This window comes from Alligator sinensis, unplaced genomic scaffold (genome assembly GCF_000455745.1).
Source record: "Alligator sinensis unplaced genomic scaffold, ASM45574v1 scaffold594_1, whole genome shotgun sequence".
In the NCBI taxonomy this organism is placed as follows: Eukaryota; Metazoa; Chordata; order Crocodylia; family Alligatoridae; genus Alligator; species Alligator sinensis.
Genome location: NW_005842286.1, coordinates 1316414 through 1341367, shown reverse-complemented (window position 1 = coordinate 1341367; position 24954 = coordinate 1316414). Strand labels below are relative to the sequence as shown.

The following is a 24954-nucleotide window of genomic DNA, read 5'->3' as shown; positions in this document are numbered from 1 at the left end:
GGGGGCCGGGCCCTGCCGCTCAGCAGCTCTGTGGCTGGTTTGGGGCAGGGACAGAGCCTTTTGTGGGCACTGTCGGTGGACATGAGGCTGTGAGGCCTTGCTGAGACTGCCTAGCAGCCTCGTACCCACAGGGAACTGAGCCTCTGGCAGGCTAGGCAGCATCCCCAGGGTCCCACAGGAAGGCAGTGGCAGAGCTAGGAGTTGAACTTGAGAGTCCCCAATCCTATTCCTCTGCCAGCTGGGCAGCAAGGGTGCCTTTGAGCTGTCCAAAAGGACCAAGCAGGAGGATTTGGCCATGGGCCCTTCGCTTCACGAGGTGTTGGAGAGCAAACCTCCGCCGTACTGCAGGCCTGCAGCCCTTAGTCAGTGCAGGGCATGTATGCGCGCAGGTGAGACTGCAGGGGGAGGGGACATGGGCAGCTATCCCCTGCCCTGGAGAGATGCTGACAGGCTGCCTGGGGCAGGCGAGAGAGTCCTGCCACGTCTGACCCACAGCCTCAGGGCAGAGGTGCCACACTAAATTGCAACCTGGCATACTGCCCCGGAGTGGCACCAACGCACAGAGCCCCTTGGGCTAGGCTGGGTGCCCAGCGAAGCCGATCACCCTGAGCTTTGGGATGGGGGCATCGGTCCCACTTAGGGAGCCTCAGCCATGCTGGAGTCATAGAATAGTAGAAAATGAGGGCTGGAAAAGACCTCAGGAGGTCACATCTAGTCCAACCCCCTGCTCAAAGCAGGACCAGCCCCAACTACGTCATCCCAGCCAAGGCTTTGTCTAACCGGGTCTCCAAAACCTTCAAGGATGGAGATTGCACCATCTTTCTGGGTAACCTGTTCCAGTGTTTTACTACCCTCCTTGGGAGAAAGTTTTTCCTAACATCCAACCTCAACTTCCCTTGCTGCAGCTTGAGCCCATTGCTCCTTGTCCTGTCATCTGCCCCCACTGAGAACGGTCCAGCTCCATCCTCTTTGCAGCCCCCCTGCAGGGAGGTGAAGGCTGCTGTTCAATCCCCTCTCTGTCTTCTCTTCTGCAGACTCAATAAGCCCAGTTCCCTCAGCCTCTCCTCATCAGCTGATACCCAGCTCCCAAACCATTTTGGTTGCCCTCCACTGGACTCCAACTTGTCCAAAAGTTGAATTGGCCACATGGTGTGGCGGCGGGCTGGCAGGTCGTGCTGGCTGAGGGTCCAGTGTGAGCACCAAGATAACCAGGGTCCCAGGTCTTCTGTGAAGCTGTTCCCCCAGCAAGGTGCCTCCTCTCCCTGCCCAGGCTTCGGTGCTGCGGGCGTGAAGAACTCAGGGACTTGAGGGCCAGACCCTGCTTGGTTTTGATTTGGGCAACACCCCCTCACCTCCAAAGCCAGCTTTGCAGAGCACAGGGCCTTGCCCTTGGGCGATGCTCATGACTCACCCTTCCTCCAGGGCACAGGGCCCATGTGCATGGACTGGCACGTTGACAGGGTCATGCATGCACCATACAGCACTGATTTTCATGGCTGGACAGCACTCCCTCCCGCCAGCCCCCTGCCCCCTGACCCCTGAGTCTCCATCCTCTTGGGGACGCTGGCCCTTGTTGTTCACCGCAAGCCCCCTTGTGCTCCCACCACGCCTCCCCTGTTAACCCAGCCTGGGTCCAGGTGATTTGCTGTGACCCCCTTGTTTACGTCCCGTGTTTTGGATTTGGGACTGATGCCCTGCCAGCTCCCCAGGCTGAAAGGTCTCCCTGTGGGGCTTCCTCTTGCGGTTTCTTTAAGTCATGACACTGTGGACTCATGTGGCGTGAGTACCTGAACCTGGCATCAGCGGACCTAAGCTGGCATGAGTCTAGCCTGAACAGGGAAGCCGCAGCAGTAGGGCTGTCAGCACTTGTTTCAGCCACTGGAGCAAGTGCCCTGAACCTGGGCATGCTGATACCCGTGCTGCCACCCAGCTCCCAACGTGGCCAGCTGGTCTCTGTTGGCCTGCAGATTAGGTACCGTGCAGGCACAGGAGATGTGGTCTCCCTGCCCTGCCCTGCCCTGCCCTGCACTGCCCTGTCCTGGAAGGACCCCATCACACAACAGGGAAGTGCTGGTTCTCCAGCTGCACCACTCAGTGCTGGGGCACCAGCGTGTTAAATGTTGTAGCAGAGAGCTGTGGCCATGGGACAACTGTGATGTAGAGGCCCAAGGCTGGGCATGGGGAAAATGGTGTATTAAACCCTGTTCTGCCACTCACCTCCCCCCGGCCTTCCTCACGAGGAAGTGACTCTGCCTCAGTTTTCCCACCTGTGAAATGGGGCTAATTGCTTACGCCAAGACCTACAGAGGGAAAAGGTTGTGTACCTGTGAAGCAGGGTTCTCACGATACCTGTCTCTGCTAGCAAGCGACCTATGACCCGCCTCTAAAAAACTGGACTGAGGCCCAGCAAACTCATTCAACTTGAATTCCCCAGCAGCCCTCAGACAGACATGAAGGCTGGTCGCCTCCTGAAAGGGACGCACTCAAACTGAGCTAAAGTTGCCAGTTGGATCAGCTGTTCCCCTCCAGCTGCCTCCTGACAGCTCGCTCATACTGCCACGCCAAAAGCCAGGACGCTGCTTATTGCATCGACCAAATCTCACTGTTTCCTTGTTCTTCCCCTGTCTACCTGTATTCATCCAGGCCCTCCTGGCTGGGACTGTCGGCCGTGTGGGGCGGGGAGCATCTTCTGTGCTCGTACAGCCCCTAGCGCAGCAGGGTCCCAGCCTGTGACTATGCTGCGAAGAACAATAGCCGTGTCCTGGAGCTTTCCTTCTCTGCCGTGCTTGCTCTCGCTCCTGCCTTTTGCCGTGGGGCTTTGAAACCATCTCTCACAGCTGCACGAAGGTGGAAGGGGATCTCTGAACAATCCAGCAGCATTATTAATTCATGGCTTCCCTGCTCAGCCTCTAGCTACAGCCAAGCACTTGTTTACTGCAGGCTGTTGGGAGGCAAGGCAGGTGGGATGTGGTGGAGGCTGTGGATGCAGGAGCAATTCACCGCACGCTGGAAGGGGATGGGGCTTTACCCTGCCGCAGTCACTTGCTCTTCCCCCAGGATAAACCGCAGTCGTTTTAGCCCTTCCATTTCAGGGGTAAGTTACCCCAGGTTGGTTTCCGCTTACCCATGGGGGCAGCCAACAAATGGGAAAGCACCCCCCCCACCACCACCCCTTTTTACCCCATGGTAAGTTGTTCGTGTGTCCATACTTGGAGTATCGGAGGCTCAGGGGGAGAGAAGAGATGGGTTCAATGTTAAAAGCCTGGCTCAAGCGTGACTTTGGATCCTGTCTCAGATGGCAGCCGGGGAACCGCTGCCTGTCACATTGCATCCCTTTGTTCCCATGGCGATGTAACCAGGGATGCATCAGGTTTGCCGAGGGAGGCAGGAGAGTGCGTACGGGCTGAACGGTGCCAGTCAGGGGCTGTATTTGGATGAGGGCTATGTGTTGTGAGTGCCCCTCCACCCCCACCAGTGCAAGCGGCATGGCACAGCAGAGGTGGTTAGCGCTGTTCCACCCCAGAGGTGGCTGCATTTCAGAGGTGGGGATGGGGTATTTTCAGAGCCATCCGGGGGGGCTAGAATAGACCAGACACCCCTGTCCCCAGAAGCAGACGGGGTTTTGAGCACTCATCTCTGCAAACAGCGCTGGTGGGAGTGGAGCGTACTCCCCACTGTCAGGACTGTTTTGGAGGAAACCTGCTGCTTCCCCATCTTCCTGGCAGACACTTGACGGCCCCTGGCAGCATCCAGCTCTCTCAGAGTCCAGGACCAGGGGGGACAAAGCACCCCAAAGACGGCCGAGTTTGGCTCGGTGCTCCTGCTGGGGATCTGAGCTCTTCCAGGCGCCCGTGTGCCAGGGAGCTGTCGGCAACCCCCCCCGCCCCAGTAGTTAGTATGAGACCACTGGCTTCATAACAGGTGCATGGTTGGAACGAAGGATGACAAGCCAGGAGGAGGAGTGCAGGTCCGAGGTTCATAAGTAGGGTCCCAAGGGGAGACGCTGAGCAGAAAACCCCGGCCAGCGCTCACAGCCCCTCCAACGCATCTAAGAAGCCCGTGGATGCTTCCCAGCGCTGCTTGGCTTGGAGGAGTCAAAGTCACTTGGGCTCCTCCCAGCCAGTGCCTCCTTCCTGGTCTGGTCGATGGAGAGCTTGGAAGAGGTTGACCAGAAGGTCCCAGGACTTGGTGGGGCCACGTCTCGAGTGTGCAGAAAACAAAAGGCTCTTGGGGAGGCAGTTGGGGGTTTCACGAAACCCTGTGCTCCAGGATTCAAGTTGATCTTTGTGTATTAAAGATGAAGGTGAGGCCTGACAGGTGAGGAGGATCACTCCCTATGTGCCAGATGTGGAGTGATCACACCTTCCTCCGAAGCATCTGGTCCTGGCCTCTGTTAGAGACGGATGGATGCTGGACAAGGGAGCCTGGTGGGATTCTTCCTGCGTCCCTCTCTGTCCCGGTCCCCACTTATTACAGAGGGGTGGTGATCTCCAGTGCAAAGCAGGCCACCACCAGTCAGCCTAGGGTCATGATGTCAGGCTCCTAAGGGCATGGTGTCAGGCCAGATGTGTGGCACAGCTGGCAGGAGCTTAAACTGCAGCAAGAGAGATCAAAGTTGGATGTCGGGAGGAGCAGTCCAGCACCATCTCTCTGACACCAGAACAGGCCAGCAAGGGGGCAAGGCATGTGCTGGGATTTCTGCACTGCTTGCTCTTTGCCAGCCCCTGTGCCTCAAGGTGGGGACTGGCACGAGTGTGTCTCACACATGCTATCCAGGAGCAGAGGGAGACTATATCTGTCTAGGCAGCCCTGCTAGTGGGCATATAGCAGAGGGCTGAGGATATTGAGCTCTGTGGCTGGGGGCTAGGCTGGGTTTCCAGCCCCAGCGCTGAGCAGGGTGGGGTGGGAGCTGCTGGGGGAGGCAGTGGGTCTCTTCTGGGACACCATCTTGCCTTGCTCCACTGAGCGGGCGATTTGCTGGTGCCTACTAACACCATAGAAAGGAGAAGAGACTGCCCCACTCTGCCCATTTATTCCCACAGGAGGGGGCAGGTAACAGGTATACAGCATCCTGGGTTATTCCACCACCCTCCCTGCTGGAGCAGAGGGGACAGCAAGCCCAGCTGCTGGGCAGAGGAGGCTGGACCAGGTGCCTGGTCATGGAGCATATAACACAGCTGTCTGTAAAGGCAGGGGTGGGGACTCTCTTACCCAGGGACCCCACCAGCCCTGTGTCCTCCCAGCCTGTCTGTGTGACCCTGGGTGAGGCTCCTATCTTCTTCGGATGTCCGTTCCTCATCTCTAAGATGGGCATGAGGACCCTTTTTTCTGTGCCAAGGCAAGCTGGTTAGAGCAGACTATGCAGTGCTCAGCGTGGGACCTGATATCAAGGTGCTTCATTCACCCCTCCAGGTGCAGCCACTTCTGGGGTGAAGCAGGACCCGGACTAAGGGAATTTCAGGGCACAGTTGATTCTTCCTGTCACATTGCAGGGGCTTGGGACTCCTAATTCCTGCAGGGGCCTGCATGCTTAGGACAGCACCACTGCCTTAGAAGGAACCGGCCCATCCCTAAGGGCATCCTTGGAAGTCTCTTGCCTAAACAAGCTGGCTGCTGGGATGTGATGTGGAGCTGGCTCCCAGCCTGAGCTGCTGCTGGGGAGCCATCTCTGCACTTTAAGCATCATGAGGCTCTTTTCCCTCCTGACTTATTTTGTCTTAATGCATTTCCATTCCTTGGGCACCCTGGCAGCGAGGGAAGCAGCTCTGTGGATCTTGCCATGCTGTGCCTGCTTGCCTGCATGCGGCTGACATTGTTCTCCTTGCATCACCGTGTTGGTGCTTTGGGTTTTCACGAGGGTGTGGGAAGCAGATTACACAAAAATATAAAAACTGCTATTTACTGGGTCAGACCGTAGGTCCATCTTGCATAGGTTCCTGTGTCACATGGGTGCAGAGGGGATGCTGAAAGGGACCATGACCTGGGTCTGACCAGGGTTTTTTCCACTGTTCCTCTCTCAACTTGCAGCCTCCAGCATTTAAGGTCCAGGCAGTTCTGCATTGGAGGCCGTAGCCCATGCTCAATGCCCCTTTCCTCCAAGAAAGTGTCCAGCCCCTTGGTGAATGTGGCTAAAACTCTCCGCTTCCACTGCATTTGGTGGCAGTGAGTCCTCACTTTAATGACACGGTGTATGGAAAACAGTCTCCGTTTGGTCACTTTAAAACTAACTACTTACTCATTCGATGTTTGGTGTCCCCTAGTTCTTGCAATGTGAGAGGCAGTCCATAATAAATCCCTAGTGACTTTCTCTTTGCCATTTAGTATTTTGTAAACCCTTCTCATGCTCTTCCCTCAAACATCTCTTTTCTAACCTGAACAGGCCTGGCCTCTTTGGTCTTTCCTTGCATGCACGTACCACTCCTGGTTCTCGGGAGCTTTCCATCAAACTCCGTCTTCTGTAAAACCCGCGCGAGCCCGCTTGTGTCACGAGAGCTGCAGGGATGCACCTGAGATCAGACAGCTCAGCACGCAGCCCGAGCACCCCAGCGCACCCCGTATCATCCCACCCTGCCATCGCATCCTGTTGGAAACCTGCTTGCCAGTCTCTGTTGTTTGTCCTCCTCATGCCTACGGCAGCAAGGCCCCGTGCCTCGACAGACGTTGCTAGGCACTGCTGTAAGATGAACAGCAAATAGCTCTGGCTTCCCAGTGCCAGCCATAGAGCGGGGCTCCTCTCAGCTGGCGTGCATTGTCATGGGTCTTGATTTTCATAGGAGCATCAGCCTGGTAAGGGCCTCTGAGGCCATCAAGTCCAGTCCCCTGCAGCAGGAAGCCCTGAACCAAGGATCTCCCCAGATCCCTGCATCCAACCCTTGCACACAGCTGCAAGGAATAAAATCAGAGATACCAAGAACAGCCTAAATCAGGCCACAGGTAAAAGCAGGGGAGAGGAGGCACTGCCAGGGCCCTGTCATTGCTGCAACAGCAGTTCATATACGCTGATCTGCAGGAAAGGACCATGCCCCATGTTACGGAGGATTGAGGAAACCCCCCAAGTCCTGGCCAGTCTGACCTAGGGGGAATTTCTTCCTGGCCCAGATTTGATGACTGAGCAGATGAGCGAGACCCAGGCTCTTTGGAGCTGTGGACCCAACTGTGATCTGATGGAGCCAGCATGAACGTGGTGCGACGCCTCGGTTGTTAGCAGAGGTTTGCAGGAGCGAAACCAAGAGAAGATGAGCCACAAGTCCAGGCCGCTGTGCATCAGTTTCTTGATAAGTGAGGAGAGCATGAGCAAAGCAAGTTGCTAGAAGGGATGTTGGTGAGAAACCAGGAGCCCCTGTGTTGGACCCAGGTCTCTTCCAGCTGGATCCCTTTCTTTCTGTCTTAGCAGCCCCGGCTTGGAAAGGACCTCGCGGGTCATCTAGTGCAACCCTCTGCACAGAAGCAGGAGTCAGTGCAGACAGATCCCTATCTAGAGCTTCTTCCCAAAACCCTCCAGCAAAAGAGGGTCACCACCTCCCTGGGGAGCTTCTTCCTCTGTCCCCCTGTTCTTGATGTGAAAAGGCTTTTTCTGATCAAAGTTGGGTTTGGTGGACCTTAGGATGACACTTCCAGCCAGAAACCAGGATGCTCAGGGAAGGGGGAGAGACGATTGGTGCCTCAGATGGCTCAGCAATGCTGACTCCTGTCTTCTCGCGTCTGCAAGTGACCGAGTCGCAGTGCAAGAAGTAGGTTGAAAGTGTGTGATAGCAGGCAATAACACCAGGGGTGCCTGTCCCTATCCTTGGTGGTTATGTGTGGTGAGGTTCCTTGCCCAGGCGTGTCACTGTGTCAGCTCGCAATCAGCACTGTTTATTAGGCGGAGATCGAGCTGGTGGCCTGTGTCGTGCTGGAGAGGTTGCTCAAGATCTGACAGTCCTGCTTCAGGAAACAATGGAGAGATGAGGAGAGGTCAGGTGGGAGGCTGGATGCAAGCAGGACCTTGGGAGAGAGCAATGTGGGCAGGCTGTGTGAATGAGCTGGTCTCTAAAGAGGCAGTGGATGGAGAAAAGCTTGACTCGTAATAGCAACGATTAGCTTTTAGGTAGCGCTTTCCAGGCTGTGTCATTGGCCCATTTTACAGGTGGGAATATTGAGGCACAGAGCAGTAAAGGAGTTTGCCAGTGTCACCCTGCAACTGAGCTGGGATTTGAATCCAGACCTCCTGAGTCCCAGCCCAGTGCTTTGTCTGCTACGATGCGCTGCCTCCCTTACAAGAAGGGCAGACGCCCTGTAATATGGGCACTGGGGATGAGAAGGCGGCAAGACAAAGGCTCTCAAAGGAGGGCTGCAGGTGGAGCGAGGGGCTCATGTCTGCAGGAGGGGGTGGGTGGAGGGTGCAGAGGACAGTAGACTCAGGGAGGAAAGCGGCAGAGGGATTTTGGGGGTGCCCTGGCATGCTCAGAGCAGCTGGGCAGCACCGTGAGTCTCCGTGTCAGATAGATCCATGTGGGAGAGGGTGGGAAGCTGGGGGTCAGGCCGGTGTAAAGGCATTGACAGCCTGGCCCCAGAGAAAGGATGGCAGAGAGGGCTTGGGACAGCGGATGCCAGCTCAGTCGAGGAGTAGCCCGCCTTGCCTCAGTCTCCTGCTGCTTGTTTTCACCGAACGCTAGGAAGAGTCCCACAGAGCCGAGCCTGGGGGGCACGAGGGCAGTGGGGTCCCTGCAGACCTGGGAAGGGGCAGAGAGGGGAGGTGGAAGAGAGAGGGGACAAGTGGAAGCTGGCACCTGATTTTCAGAGGTGCTGGGCATCGGCAGGTCCCTTTGGCTTCAGCTGGCGTAGTGGGTGCTCAGGGCCCGTGTGCTTAGCTGCAAAGAGCTCTGGAGGTGGGAATGAGGAAGCTGCCCTGCTCAGAGACGCATGGTGCTTGCTTTGAATACTCCACCTACGTTGCAGGAAAACCAGTGCTGCTGTCATCTCAGAGCCGCCTTCTCACTGCTCTTCCCCAGCCCTTTCACCACGGGCCCGCAGCGGTCATACACCATCCCTCCCGCTGGCGCTGGCTCGGGTGGTGTCAGTGCCAGCACCTCTGGCCTTGACGTCGGTGTCCACGTGGCTGGGGGTGGAAGGGGCTGTGCATCGTTGTACAACAGGGATGTCTGCCCTGGCTTCTGCTATCAGCACCAAACTTTGCTCATATGTCCAGTCTCCGGCAGACTTTGTTCCCGCCACCTTGGGAGGAGGGTCCGGCTTGGTCTCAGCTCAGCCCTGCTCCTGCCGTTCAGTTTGTGCTGTGCAGGTGCCCCCAGGCCAGTGCTGGTGTATGCTCTGCTCTCTGGGTTTGGATGATCAGAGAAACTCAGACCAAAACTCAAGCCAGGCCCCTGCTGCAGAAGAGACTTTGGTTTGGGGTCCCTGGATTTGCACCTGGAGTCTCGGCACAGGCCTCTCAGCGATACTTCTCGCAAAGCTTTTTTCCAACTCCCTCTTGTGCCTGACTGCTTTCCTCTTGCTTGTATTTCATTCTGGGGAGAGCAGGAATATAATGTTATCCATACTGTGGGCGTCTCAGCTGCAGGCTCCCATCTGCACTCTCAGCTCCATGCCTGGATGCTCAGTCGGGTCAAAGGTCTGCCAAAGCAGAAGGGCTGTACGGACTGGCATTGGCGTGGTTGGCTTCGTGTCTGGTCACTGTGACTAAATGTGCAGGTCCCCATTTACAGCTAGTCCGTCCGGGTCTGGAGCATAGTCACCTGGACATCTCTCTGAAAGCTCTTGTGAAGGATGTCGCTTTGGGTGGATGCATCTTTGGTTGCAGCTGCAGTGGGACTTCATCACATGGTGCGGGCGTGTTGGGATGCTTTCATGAGGGTTGTTTGCCATCAGAGGTCTGGTCCATTGAATGCTGTGGAAAGGTCCCAGTTGACCACAGTGGGCTGCAGGCCCCCATTGCTAGCAGTCAAGCTGCTGAGTAGTATACCAGCTCTCAATTCGCAATTCTCTTTCATAAGAAGCCACTTCAGAGCTGGTCACCACCCCTAGCTGCTTGTGGATCCCTGCGGTGAGGCCCTGGTCTTTGAATGGTTGGCTTCAGACGTGGTCCCCCACTGGCTCAGACTCTCCAGGTGTTGTGTGGCTGGCCAGACCTTGGCTTGGACGTCCAGCACCGTTCTTTCTGAGCAGCTGGCCTTTAGTCAGCTGTGATTAAATCCTCCCTCCCATCCCCTGCGTGGAAACCTGTGCCCAGAATTTACCACGGGCAAGCTGGTGCTTCATGAGTAACGAGCATGCCGCGCTGGAAATGTCAGTGCATATGCCGGTGATGCAAAACTCCTTCATGTCCTCCAGACACCCCTGGCCTAAATCTCGCCCCTTCTTATCTGCCTCACCCGCTGAATGTCCTTGAGGAATTATTTAACACCTCCTGTCCTGTCTAAGTGTAATTGGACGGGGTAGTGAACGTGCATTTCTGACTACAGCACAGACTGAGCGTGGCATAGGCCTTCTACTGCCTGCGATGTTTGGCTAGACTGAGGCCTTACCTGGAGTACTGGGCCCAGTTCAGGGCACCTGATTTAACAGATGTAAGTCCAATAAGAGATTTTGAAAATCTGACCTATGGGAAAAGGGTGAAGGAATTGGGTTGGTTTAGTTTAGAAAAGAGAAGATCAAAGGCGGATGTGCTAGGAGTCTTCCAGGGTGTTTGAGTGCGTTGTAGGTGATGTCAGATGGTTGTTCTCTTGGTCTACCCAGAGCAGGACTGTAAGTCACTGCATAATTGATAGCAAGGAAAGTCTTGGTTAGAGATCAGGAAGCACTTCGTAGCTCTAGGGATGGTGAATCTTCAAAACAGGACTGAAATCCTTGCCTTCGGGGGCTGGCTGTGTGCATGTGTTAAGAATAGATCCCAGAGACCTCTCAGGGAGGGTCTAGGTGCATGCAGTCCTACCCCAGAGCAGGGGGTGGACAATGTGGCACTTGGGCTTCCCGTTCCTAATGGGAGCATGGGCACTTTGGTTTCCTGTTCCTAATGGGTGCACGGGCACTTGGGTTTCCCGTTCCTAATGGGAGCCACGGGCACTTGGGTTTCCCATTACTAATGGGAGCATGGGCACTTGGGTTTCCCGTTCCTAATGGGAGCAAGGGCACTTGGGTTTCCCGTTCCTAATGGGAGCATGGGCACTTGGGTTTCCTGTTCCTAATGGGTGCACGGGCACTTTGGTTTCCCGTTCCTAATGGGTGCGCGAGCACTTGGGTTTCCCGTTCCTAATGGGAGCATGTGCACTTGGGTTTCCCGTTCCTAATCAGGCCACGTTCACTAGCAAGCAGGGAGCAAGGTAAAGCCAGCAGCAGTCGGGGCTTTCCTGGGGCAGCCAGGACCCATAATTAAAAAAGAGAAAGGTGGAGGGAGATTTGTTGGGTGTCCATGTGAGAGAACAGCTCACGCCAGCTGACTTGATGGCATCCCTCTATGTTAGCAGTCCCCACATGTTTTCTACTCAGGAACCTGCTGATAGTGGGGTAATTTTGTGTGGCCCCCGCCCCACGCTCAATTATGCTGCTTGTGTGCTTACAATTTACGGCACCTCTGCTGCTCTGTGGTACCGGTGTTTGTGTCTGCAGCGAGCGGTGAACCTGGGCCCAGTACCCTGAATGAAACAGGGCTAATTAGCTTGGTATTGGCACAGTGACAGCCACTGAAATGTGGTAACACCCGACCCCTGTTAATCGCTTGTGACCCCACTCATAATTGCCATGACCACAGTTGGGGTTGGGACCCCTGGTCTGGATGTGTCCTGGTTTGAGGTCACCCGTGGCCATGGCACAGCTTCTTAGCATCTCTCCTTTCCTTTTCCGCAGGATATGAGGAAACATGTCACCATGACCCTCCTGGACACGGAGCAGTCCTACGTGGAATCCCTCCGCACCCTGATGCAGGTAACGTGGTGCCGACGTGCATGAGAGACGTACGCTGGTGTGGGAGTGGGGATCGGTTGTACAGACGTGTGGCACACCGAGATCGCTCCCATGCCCTCTCCTTGTCCCACATGTGACGTCAAGGACAGGGCACAGGATCCAGGCTAAACACACAGCTCTCAGCAAGAGATGATGGATGTCCGCCATCTAGCCCGCAGAGCTGCACATGGACATACACATACATGGCTCAGAAACCGGGGTGGGGAGAACAGCAGGGCTCTTTGCCTTTGGGAGTGCCTGTGATTTCTCATCTCCCTGAAAGAAGCTTGCTGGGCTTTCACTATACTAAGTATTGCCTGGCACAGTGGTCTTTCATTATTGTGAAGACTGGGCCACATTCTGCCTTTGGTTATAGCCAACATTGTCATCATGGCAGCACAACTGCAATTGAAAATAAATGTTGTAGCTGTCATGAGCGGTCATGGTCCCAGTGGCTGTGGTGACCTCTTGGGTAGCAATGACCAGCCCCAGCAAGGCAGGGACCTTGCCTGGGGCTGCATATGCAGTGAGGAGCCAGTGGAAGGAGCACTACACTGCACCCTGTACCTACCAGCATCCCCTCTGTCTTGTCTGGGTTTAGCCTTAGCTGGGCAACCTTCCCCCAGGCCCCCCAATTCAGAGGAGCATTGAGAAAGCAGGAGATGGTGCTGCTTGCGATGGCTGGAAAGGAGAAACAGAATGGATGGGAACTAGAGTCAGTCCTAACAAACCTCTGGGCTTGTTTGGAGAGGAGTACACTAAGCCACCTGCAAGCATTTCCAGTTATCACGGTAGGGGTTTGGGCTCAGGGAGGCAGAGTAGTGTGCATGAACCAGGAGGAATATGCACATGCCTCCCTGGCTGATGGAGGCCATCCATCAGGACAGTGAGTGCAACTTTTGACCATAACTTGGTCTGAAGCCCAATTAGTGGGTACTGGCTGCAGGTGGATGGCACTGGAGACTTCTCTTCTGGTACCGCCACGAATACCTTGCTCATCACTAATGTCACTTGATACCTTATTGTATCATAGAGGAAAAACTTTCTGACTGGGAGGGTGGCTGAGTATTGGAAGAGGCTACTTAGAGAATTCGTGGAGTCTTCATCCCTGGAAATTTTCGAGGGCAGGTTAGACAGGCACTTGGCTACAATGGTTTAGTCAAGTATACAGGGAGAACATGGTTGAGGTGTCTTCGTACACCTTCAGAGGCGTGAACTTAAGCCTTGCTTTGGACTTGTACCAAACAATGACCCAGGTGTGAATAGGTACACGGTCATTTGGGCTGGGGAGTCAGAATCACAGCATAGAGCCAGCAGGGCCCTTGGGCAGTTATCTAGTCCAACCTCCTGCTCCAGGAAGGATCAGCTGTGTTTAAACCATCCCAGACATGTGTCTGTCAACCAGTGCTTAAAAGCTCCCAAGGATGGAGATTGTACAACCTGTCCGGCTAATCTTTTCCAATGCTTAAACCACCCTCACAGTGTGATTCCTGTTCTCCTTGCTAAATTTCCAGCCCTACTTCTCTATGGTTCCCTTGCTGCAATTTAAGACCATTGCTTCTTGTCTATCCCCTGCAGCCACAGAGAATCCTCTTTTATTTCAAGTAGTCGACAGTGCTATCAAAGGCAGACAGATATGCTTGCTCTGTTGTGTGGTAGAGAACTTGGCGTGCCTTAACTAAGCTAGCCCCAAGGGTTGTTGTGTTAAAAAGGGCCTTTGACCTCAGTACTTCTATGGATTATATGCATCAGCCGCTTCTGCGTGCTAGCTGGAGTTGTTGGCACTGGCGGAGACTCCATGACTTCTTCAAGCTGGTGACCTCCCCTGGGCTCTGGATGCTTTGAATAATTTGCGGTTTGAGAGCAGCTTGAAGGCTCATTGATCTTGCATTCGTTTCTCAGCTGTTGCACCTGCTGTTTGGGTCAGAGCCAAGCAGAGGTAGCTCTCAGAGGGCTCTTGATTGCTGAGTTCATTCAGAAATCCCATGCAGCCCCTGGGCCCAGGAGCAAATACCTGGACTGAGGTGGTTAATGGAGATCAGCATTCCAGCTTGTCACGTCATCTTTGGCAGGGCTGCTCCAATTCATGCCCTGTAGAACGAAGCACCTGCTTACCTAATCTCGTCTAGCTGCAGGTATGAAGAGCTGGAACCGGTAGCCCCACAGTCTGTAGACCCCCTTGCAACAAGACGGGTCCTGAGTCTTTGGTCAGAGCAGGATACATTTGACACTGCCTTATGTGGCAGAGCTTCAGCTGGGGTCAGGCCCAAATCATTATCCAGCCCTGCCTGTACCCCAGCTGCCGTTCTGGGGTCCGGGTAAACCTCGCACAGGACACAACCACCTTCTCCAGGATGCCGGCAGGCCCCTCGCTTCAGAGAGTACACAACAGGGACAGCCCTGGACTGTTGCACTCCTCCGTCCTAGCAGTGAATGCAAAGAGAAACTCCAGTGACTGCCGAAAGTGTCTAAGCAGACTTACAAGGGCGACAAAAATGGGGGGCTGTTCCCTTTGGGACTTTTCATGGGGGATGCAGGGTGCGGGAATGCTTGGTTTTGGGGGCAGGGGGGAAATCAAGCAGCAGCATTCACAGGTCTCAGTTCTAATAAAGCAGCTGGCCAGTGCTGTACACTTAGTAGGACAGTCCCAGCCTTGATGAGCTCTGACTGCAGGTAGGACACATCAGGGGGTGCAGATCTGCGGGTGCTGAGACTGGCATGCCGGAGGCCCATCATCCCCTGAGCAAACCACATAGGGCTGGGATCTTATAGGAGTTAGGCACCTAAAAAGTCTCATACTGATGGGGATAGGAGCCCTGCTGCACCTCACCAGGATGCTGTGAGGGCACGTGCATGAAATGCTGCCCCGTGAGAGCCGTGTGCTTACCTTTGGCATGTGGGATGGGAGACCCTGCAGTCACATAAGCCAGCTGTGTGCACGGCTCCCCACCCTTTGCCCTGTCTGCCCCAGGTAGACTCCAGTCGGATGAATACATGGGCAGATCTGCTCCCCTCTGTCCCAGCTGGGGGAGATCAAGCCCCCCTGAAATGTATGAAATGGGAGAGCTTGGCTCCCATGCAGCCATACTGATACCCAAGGGGTGGGCAGGCACCTGAGGCTGCTCCCTGGAGGGCTGTTCTTTGTTTAGGAGATGCTGGATTTTAGTAGATGGAAAATCTGCTCTGAAAGGCAGTGGAAACCCTGTGTTTTTCAGCAAATGGCCATGGCTCTGCTCAGCCCAGGAGCCGGGAGAAAAATCTCTCGGTTGGAGAGGTTGGACACTGAACGTGAGCCACTGGGAGGGATGGTTGATACACCACGGCTCACCCCAGAGCTCACCCAGGGAGTCTGGGGAGGTTGCCAGGAGAAGCTGCTTTTCCCTGGGTGATTAACAGGCCCCTTGGTCCAGTCACAGCTGCTGTAAATCATCAAATGTTGGCAAGGTGCTTTGGGCGGTCTGTGAGCTAGGTAGCGGGGCTCAGGCAGCCGGATGGAGGGGAAGCATTTATTTCTCTTCCGCTTCTCGTACTGCCAGGGCAGCCCAGTGGGAGTGTCCACATTGACCACACACCAGCCAGGCACCTTCCTCCATGCTCTGTGCTTCTTCCCCAGCATCCCAGCCTTCCCCCTCTCCCCTTCCACTTGCTCTTGCAGATTTTGAGCTTTTTTGTGGGTCCAATTCCCTCATCGGCTGCAGCCACCACCAGCCTTCCAGCCAGGCGGACTCCGAGCGGCAGACTGAGCACCCCCTTACACCCCCTTTCTGTTCATCCAGCACCTTGAATCATTCACCTCTAACCCCTGCCTGGGAGCCATGGGGTGCTACTGTAATATAAGTAGTAGTAAAGGGGGCAGCGGAGGAGGGCTGTTCTCTAATATCCCACCACACCTGTCCCACCCCGTTGTGCCCTGCAGCCTCCTTGGCAGCTGAAATGGGGAGCTCACAACCTCTCCTTAAGGTCCCTTCTAGCCCCAGGAGATCTTCAGGGATCAGTCAGAACAAACGCCCCGACTCCCATTGCGGTTCACAGCAGCTGTTGTGAGCGGCATCCACGGCAGCCGACACCCAGCGTTATCCATTCACCCAAAGGAGAGCTGGCACCTTTTCCCCCTGGATCTCAGAGTACGTCCGTCACCAACCTGTGTTAACAGAGACTCCCAGGGTCTCTGGAAGGAGGGCTGGGGAGCCTTGTGCCAGTGGACCATGGCAGGGTTAGGTGGCTTGCCCAAGGGAAGATGGCAAAGCAGTCTCAGAGCCAGGAACCAAGTACAGGACTTCAGGCTGCTCTAACCATGAGACCACCATGTATTAACTCCAGCCAGGGACAGTGCCAAATGTGAACAGGATGAGGGGGTTATTTGGGCAATGAAAGGGGAGTTTGTTTAGGGCTCGAAACCCAGAGGGAACATGTGGACCCTTGTATACACCACGGTTCATCCCAGAAGAACTTAAAACAACCTGTTTCTAAACAGCTGAACCGAGGGAGAAGGAATAGGATTGCCATGGGAACTGCTTCCCGGTGCGTTCGGTGATGTACACGGCCTTAGGAGCCTTGCTGCAGTCCTAAGCTTTGAAATGAGCCTTGCGCGAGTCTCATCCCCTTCCACTCCTCTCTGCTGTAGGCAGAAGGCTGGGGAGATGGGCACCTTGTAGACTAACTAACTAAATCAGAGATAGATAGATAGATAGATAGATAGATAGATAGATGGATAGATATATATATATAGCCTAAGATTTCGTGAGCTCAAGCTCACTTCATTAGATGCTGTGAAAGGCCATGCATAGTGCAGTGTATAAAATGGAGAGAGTGATTTGAATATGAAAGGCAAGAAGGGAGGGAGGTAGTGGGGAGAGGGAGAAATGCTGGGAGAGGCAAGCGAACAAGCAATAGGGAGAACAGTGTCACAAAATCTAATCCAGGTAACGGGATAAGACTCCATAGTCCCTGTTTAGACCATACTGAATACAGTCCAGTCTGAGGATGATTTCTTGTGCCTCAGTTTCCCATTCAAGTTGGTTTATAAAGTTTTGCCGCCTAAGAACAGCATCTCCAGCAATGGAAAGCCCAGGGAGACTGAAGTGTTGTGCCACAACCCTGAGTCTTTCTGCAGCTGATGTTGGAGCTGTGTTCATTCATTCTTAGCCCTGTCTGTACAATAGAGACAGCGAAGGGGCACTGTGGCAGCAGGTGATGGCATATATGATGTTGGCAGAGGTGCAGGTGAATGAAATTCAGATGGTACCATTCACAGTGTTTGGTCCAGTGATGATGTAGTCTGTGTTGATGAGGGGGCCCAGCTGGCATCTGGGTTCATTGCAACACTTGATGCCTTGGTGAGAACGGGAATTAGGTAGCCTGTTGCTTGAGCAATGCTGTTGGAAGTTGGGAGTCTGTCTGTAAGCCAGGACAGGTTTGTCCGCCAGGGCTACCCCGAGCTGGTCGTCATTTTTCAGGAGGGGTTGGAGGTCATTAATGATGTGTCCGAGTCGAAGCTGGAGCTGTAGGTGACAACCTGAGGGATTGTATTGTCCTCGTCTTGGGATTGGTACTGTAGTAGGTCACAGCAAGGTCTGAGTCTGGCTCTGTTGATCTGAGTGGCTGCAGTGCTGGGATTGGATTGTAGCTGTAGGGATCCCTGCTCTCGATCCAGGTGTGCATCCCGGTGGGTGGGATCGGAGCAGAGAGAGCTGTAATGTAGAGCTTGGCTGTAGATGCTGGATCTAATGGTGTACTTAGGACGAGAGTTGTTGGCACAAAGGCAGCTGCTGCCATCAGTTGATTTCCTATATGATGTGGTGGCGATGTGACCATTCGTAGTAGTGGCTAGGAACTTCGTTTGATGGAGGGGTGGAAGTTGTTAAAGTCCTGGTGAAATTTCTCGCGATTCCTCCCCATGTGTCCAAACCATGAAACTCTCATCATTAGACCATAGGTCTGTCAGGGGGATGAAGGGGCAGCTGTGCAGAAAACGGACTTCAAGGTCTGTCCTAAATACATTGATTGGCATATTAGTGTTGGGACTCCCTTGAACTGTCACCACGACATTCATCTCTGGGGAAATGTGATCCTCGGTGAGGCCAGCTGGCCTGCCCGATCACAAAAGGTCATCTTCCTTCCGCCGAACGAGGGTGAAGGGCGGGTTGGAGCGGGCAGCAGGAAACAGTTTCCCAAAATAAAACCGTTAGCATCCTGGCTCAGATTGCTGTTGTGAGCCCCGATGGCTTGTAACGCTGAAGAACTCCCTCTCCGGGACCCAAGCCTTTTAGTCCCGAGATCAGCTCCATGGGGAATTTCAGGGAAAGGGGAGAGGGGGGGGAAAAAAACCATACTTCTTGGGTTTTGAGTTCCCTGTAGCAGAGTATGGGATTGAACCAGTGTCCCAGGCCCGCCTTAACCCACAAGAGTGCCCTGGTGAATCCCAACAGCAGCCGCAGTGAAGGTTTGCAGTGCTGTGTTTCTGCAGTGTCACTGCAGCCAGCGTGGGCCCAGGGCTTGCCTGCTACGGGGTTTTGGAGTCACAGGAACCCAGCTCTGCCCTCACGTGCACTAGGGACAGTGACACAGTGATTCTTAACCGGGGTGCCATGAGATCCTTTAAAGGTGCTGCGGGGCACCCCACTACATTAGCACTGTTGGGTGTGCAAACGCGTACACATGATTCCCAAGTTAAAAGCCAGAGATTACAAACAGGAATCCATAGGATCAAACCCATTCTGCCCTACTATGTGTTTTCTCAGCTGTTTGCAATGGAAGAATTGCTTTAGGATTTCTCTCCATAGTCAAGAAACAAGTGACAGCAAAGAGGAGGCATTTTCCAAGAGGGGCCTTGAGTCTAAGGCAGGGTGCCCGGTGTCTAAAAGGCCTGAGAGCTACTGCTCAAGGAGAGTCACTCTCCTGTCCCCAAGAGTCCCAAATACTGGATGTAACAAGTGGGCATCCCAGGTTTGGTCGAGTCATTGGCCCACCCACTTGTTTCAGGGCTGACCACCTGCCTACTTTGGCTGCCATGCCTTGGATGATACTAGTTGGAAGATGTTAACCAGGCAGGAGGCTGTCCATTTACTTTCCCTGATGCCAAAAGCCTATATGCACGACTCTGACCTACCCTATACTGTGTCCCATGCCTTGCAGATCGCATCCATGGCCTAACACCTGGCCTATGATCCAGTGCCCCCACACTAGGGTTCTCATTCCCGTACCCTCACACCAGGACCCTCACGTTGGGACTCTCAATCCTCGTGTCCTTGCACTGTACTCTCAGTCACCCCACTCGGGGCTCCCAGCTCCTCCCTTTTCCACAGGCTCCCTGCCCGGCTCGGGACCCTCTCCCCTCACGCCCCCACACTGGGGTGTCATTCCCTGCCCAACACGGGGCCTCAATCCCCTTGCTCCTAGAGCCTCACACTCAGCTCCTTCTTGGGGCTCAGAATCCCACCCCGCTTGGAGCCTCACACCCGGCTCCCTTTATATGCCTCAGGCCTTGCTGTGGACCTGGGCCGTCTCAAGCCCGTTCACCACCTGGACCCCTCCTCAGGCTCCACGTAGTAAACCTGGGCCCTTGCGTTGTTTTGGGGGTGTGCTCCCCTAGCCATCCTCCCCCCCCCCCCATGGGGTAACCCACAAGGCAGCAGGGGTAAGGCTTTCTGGCAACCCATACTCGCCCTTCACTAGGGAGACACAGATGTGATATTCCCTGGAAGCTGCCCTGCCAGAAGCAGCCCCACCACGCCATCCTACCCCAGCAGGGTGTAGTTTTAGATCATGCCCCAGGACCAGGAGCCTCCACCTTCCCCATAGCTCCTGCCCTGTACCTCCAAGATGTTATGAGCAGCAGCTCCAGCCGAGTGACGCTCTCTCTGGCTGCTAGCAGCAGACCACTGGGTTCACTACACAAAGCCCTGGTCTTATAATGAACATCTGGGCCCTGTTCCCAATCAAGCAGTTGTGCCTGATTGGGAGTGCAGCTACCTGCAGGCTGCTTTGCTGCTTGCCCATGCCCCTTTGGGTAACAGAACATAACTTGTACTCTGTTACACCGGGGTAGAGCCACAGGGCATAGTCCCCTTCTGGAGAGTGTCAGGGGGGCCACATCTATGTGCCACCCGATGGGCTGGAAGGGGCCTCTAATCCTCTGCTTTTAGCACCGAGTCTGCCCGCCCCTGTCCCAGTTGTGTGACACTAGCAAGTAAATGGCTTTGGGGAGTTGGTAGAGTTTAGAGCAGCCTCAAAGCTGTTCTACCCACTGCTCCAAGTCGTGTAAAATATGGACTCGGGAAAGCTGAGCTGGCTCCCCACACCCTTTCCCCTGTCCTAAATGATGAATGCTCTAGCAATCAAGGTGATCAGTGAGGCTATTGGAGAGCAGGAGTTTTGATCCTTGCAATGGATGATACTGCTTTCCCCTGAACAGGGCATCCCCACTGCCCCTGAAACACAGCCACAATGCCAGTGAGCTGCCAGATTGGTTTCCAGGGTGGCTTTGTTACACACCAGTTTGCACTCAGAACGCCCCACTTGCAAACTGGAGATGGCACCCCGGGCTTGCCACCTTGGGAAGCCATAATTAAGCAGGCAGACCTGATGGAGAAGTGCAACAGGGTTGTGATCCTCCTTTCTGCAAAGGAACCAGGTGCATCATCCCTTCAAAGGCCAGGTGGTGATAAGAGTCCAGAGCCCTGTAACATACAACGTGGCATTCCCCGAAATGGGTTTGCCTTGTTCATCGGTGCAGACGGCAGAGAGACGGCAGCTGCAAGAGATAAACCAGCCTTGGAGATTTGTTCCCACAAAGTGAATTCAAATGTCCCCAGCTCCAGAGCTGTAGATCGCAGCTTTTTGGTGGGTGGGCACAAGGGGAATGGAGAGCAGTGGGATCCATTGGGAAAGGAACTAGCTTGGTGCTCAGCGCCTGAGAATGACCTTGGACAAGTCGCTCAGCCTGTCAGTGCTGCCTCCCAGCACTTGGGTTTGGGGTTTATTTAGACTGGAAGCTCCCAGGGCAGAGATTGTCTCCAGCTGTGAGCGCTTAGTGCCTTGTAACCGCATGGCAGGACCCATAGCATTCTCTCTCCAGTCCCAGCAGAAAAGAAAGTTGCTGTCTTGCCCCTTTACTGCAACCTGCAAGTCTGCAAGATGCAGTGGTTCTCCGTGGGGAGGAATTGCAATGCTTCTCAGCCTTTTTTTAGACTCATGAACCCCCGCATGAGACTCCAGCCGCCCTTCAGAAAATGCCAGCTCTTTGCTTTCACTCATTTGTTGACTACAGAAATAGAATAGAGCAATTCTTCTGTTGCAAACAACTGCAATAGCCCACAGCAGGTCAGAATGGTTTAGTCACGGTGGATTCCTAGTTGAAATCTCTGGGTTTATCTTGTGAAACGTGTGTAGGTGTTTGTACACCTAGCAGTGCTAATATTATGCAGCATCCTGTAGCTCCCTTAAAAGGATTTCCTGTTACCCCGGTTGAGAATCACTAACATCATAGATTGTGTTCATCATCAGCAATCCCTCACCGTCAAGGATGATTGCTCTCCATGATTTTATGGATCTGAAGGGGGCTGATGAGACTGATCTGGAGTCAACAGACTGTTACAGCTCAGGCACATGTTTCTGTGCGAGGTGGGTGGCTCTTGGTTCGATCCACGACACGCTGTTTCTGCCACTCCCATGTTTCCATCTCCTGTTGTTGTCATAAGGTTTCAAAGTACTGACTTAGTTGCTGCAAAGATAGCTTGTGTTAACCTTTTGGGGTTTGAAGAGGAAGGAGGGCACTGCTTTTAGTCTCGGGGAGGATGGTAAAACCTACAGAAAACTAGCTGACATAATGAAATAATCCTATGAATGGGACGTGGCCCAACTGGGGGTATGTGGGAACAGCTTCTCAAGGACTGCGGTAGATAGTCCCCTCTACACATTACATTTACACTACAGATAATACATTAATCGCAGCATAAATAGCAAGGGCACATATACCCAATGTAAGGTGACATAAAATGGCAAACCAGCCATAAAAATGTTCTATGTAATACAGAGCATATAATGTAGAACACTTTTATGGCTGGTTTGTCTGGCTCGTTAAATAAATTGAATGTGTAACCAATGTTCCCTCTAAGGTTTAGCGATCTGTGAGCAATCCTGGCTGGGAGTGCACGGGTATCTCAGTGTGCCCAACCCTCCCCCATTCTGCAGCAGCCTGTGGCCGAGTTGGGGTGGAGGTCAAGTGGCCAGATGTGAATCCAGCAGTGGTGGCAGGGGGAGCATTGGTGCCTCCTTGCTACAGCACTGGGCGTGTGTCGTTCCCCACCGCCCTCCCCCGGCTGGCACCTGGAGGCCATGGCCCCCTACCTGCCCACCCGCCCCATCGGTACACCACTGTGTGCATGACATTAAAAAGTTATTGCGCAGCATGATTTTTTATTGTGCACAGCTGCGCACACATGCAGCTTAGAGGGAACGCTGTGTGTAGCAGGTCCGGGCCAGGACCAATGATCAGCTGAGCGTCAGCCTGGAGCCATACTGGGATCTCAAACCAGCCCAGTGTAATCAGGGGCCAGAACCAACAATCAGCTCGTTTTCAGCCCTGGCCCCACTCCTGCAGGCATCTGGCTTTCTACTTGCTGTTGCAGGGGGAGCCCAGGATCACAATGAGAATGCGTGTACGCCAGGGGCCTAAGACACAGAGCGGTCAAATGACTTGCCCATGGTCACACTGGACGTCTGTGGCAGAGGAGGGGCAGGAGCTTTAACTACTGCCCTAACCACTCTTTCTCTCTGCTGGTGTTGCCTGTTGGGTCCTGCAGCTTGTGATCTGTGAGGCTTGTCCCTCTGAGGAGAGGGGTCTGGGCCTGGTTGGGCAGGAAAGGGCCTGTTCAGGGGGCCACGCTGGGTGCCTTTCTGTGGCGCAGCTCTGAGGAAGGGAGACTCGTGGCTGGAGCTGCAGCTGCAGCTGCAACCCCAGCAAAGGAAGAGCTGGCAGTGGAAATTTCCACCCTTTGCCTTCTGGTTCCCGAGAGCTCCTGAAGTCAGATTTCTCCAGCTGTTCCCAGCAGCTGCCCTGCCTGTGCTGGTTAATTGGATCTTGACGGGTCTCCCTGGGCTGGTGCTCCTTGTTACTGCTCCGAAAACCCTGCGCGTGCTTTAAGCAGGGGGAAAGGGCTCTCCCCAGCTTGCTGCTCCTGCTTGCTTCTCCCTCCTTGCTCCCGTCCCTCCCATCCCTTGCTCAGTGCTGCCAGTCTGGTGCTGTGACAGCACCCACAGGTCCCTCTCACCCGACCATGACAATACCCAGACCCCTTCTTGCTGATGCTGTCAGCTCCTCCACACCTCTTCCCCTCTCCCTGTCCCCTCCGCCTGCTAGTCCCTTTCCTCTTCCCCGTACCCCCTTGTCCCATGGCTCCTTGAGCCAAGCAGGCCCTGCTCCTTTCTCCCTTGGCCTCCTTCCACCTACACCCTCCACGGCCCGAACTGCAGTCACATCCCCTGCTGTGTCGTCCTTTGGGCCTGATCCAGAGCCCAGTGAAGCCACTTTTCAGACTCAGTAGCTTCCATGAGCTGTGGTCTACACCGCCAGGTTAGGAAGTCACGTGGGCAGGGTACAGGTCTTCACCCTGGGGGCCAACAGATTAGAGCTGCTGCCAACCCCAAGGTGCATCACCCACTGACTGCTGAGAGATGGAGCTTCTTGGGCTGTTGATTTCAGTGGGAGAAAGGTCTGGCAAGGGCCTCTAAGGCACAGTGGGCACGTCTACACATGCATTTAAGCACACCTAAATTTAATGTGGATTACCTTAATGCTCATTGAGCTGCTTTAGGCAGGCATCTACACGTGCAGGTGTTAAAGAGCCTTAACGCTGTGTACGTGGACCGACTTGGCTTGTCACAGCGTTATTGTGCTTTAACGCATCCATACATTTGTTAATGTGCTTTATTTGCACCTAAATTTGATACCTGCATTTGCAGGTATCAAATTTAGGCACAGATAGCCTAAGTTCACCCTTTTTAATGCGCATTAAGGGTGTGCACGTGTAGACGCATACTCGTAATGTGCATTAACTTAGCCTAATACGTATTAAAGCGTCATGTAAAGACGTGCCCAAAGCATCCTTGCCCCACCAGTGCAATCAGGCCTGCCCTTGACAAGTGCTTGCTCATCATAGCAAGTCACAAACACTGGTTTGCAGCATCCTAGAGTAAACCGTGCCAGAGCAGCACGTTGTTCTGCATGCCCACAGGGCAGGGCAGGAAGTCATGGGCTGAGATTACCACAAGGGACATTTCAACAGGCTTTTAGGAAGAGCCTTCCCTTACACACATGGCTGAGGGGACCTGTGTTGTTAGCATCCTGCGACTCATGAAGCAACGAAGCCAAGGCGTGCTGGCACGGCCCTGCTGAGTGTGGCTTCCTGGGCCTTTACCCCGTGCAGTCTCTTGTCAGCTCCATGCTGGACTTCTGGTCCAATTCCAGCATGTTGTGAAAGTGTGGAGCTCATTGCCACTTGCTCTGTGCTGCTTTGTGACACAAGAGACTGTGCAAGATGGACCTGTGACCTGACCCAGTAAATCTTCGTTCTCATGGGGGTGGACAGCTGTTCCATTTTCAGGTAGAGGAGCTGAGACAGGTGCAGTTTTTGAGCTGAGACCCACCACACTTGTATTCAAGGGAATGGTTTCAGTCCATATGGGTTCACTGACACCCCTCAGAACCCCTCAAGACATTTGGGGTCTCCCAGGGTGCTGGCTCCACATTTTAATCCTTTTGTTGTTTTTGCAGGGTTACATGAAACCTTTGAAGCAACCAGAAAACTCCATCCTCTGCGACCCCTCCCTGGTGGACGAGATCTTCGACCAGATCCCTGAGCTGCTGGAGCACCACGAGCAGTTCCTGGAGCAGATCAGCGAGTGCGTGCAGAACTGGCACGAGAAGCAGAAAGTGGGAGACCTGCTGGTACAATCTGTGAGTGCAGCAAAGATCCCCCCACACATGCCACCTGCCACGGCACCCCGGGGGGGGACTGG

General features: G+C 54.3%; 1 protein-coding gene across 1 annotated transcript in view; it reads left to right on the top strand.

Moving 5' to 3' along the window:
* ARHGEF17 (Rho guanine nucleotide exchange factor 17) overlaps positions 1-24954 on the top strand; it is a 185364-nt gene that overhangs the window by 112995 nt on the left and 47415 nt on the right. The window contains exons 2-3 of the mRNA XM_006028073.2: positions 11842-11919; positions 24710-24892. Of these exons, the coding sequence (XP_006028135.1) occupies positions 11842-11919; positions 24710-24892 (261 nt within the window). The remainder of the gene's footprint in view (positions 1-11841; positions 11920-24709; positions 24893-24954) is intronic.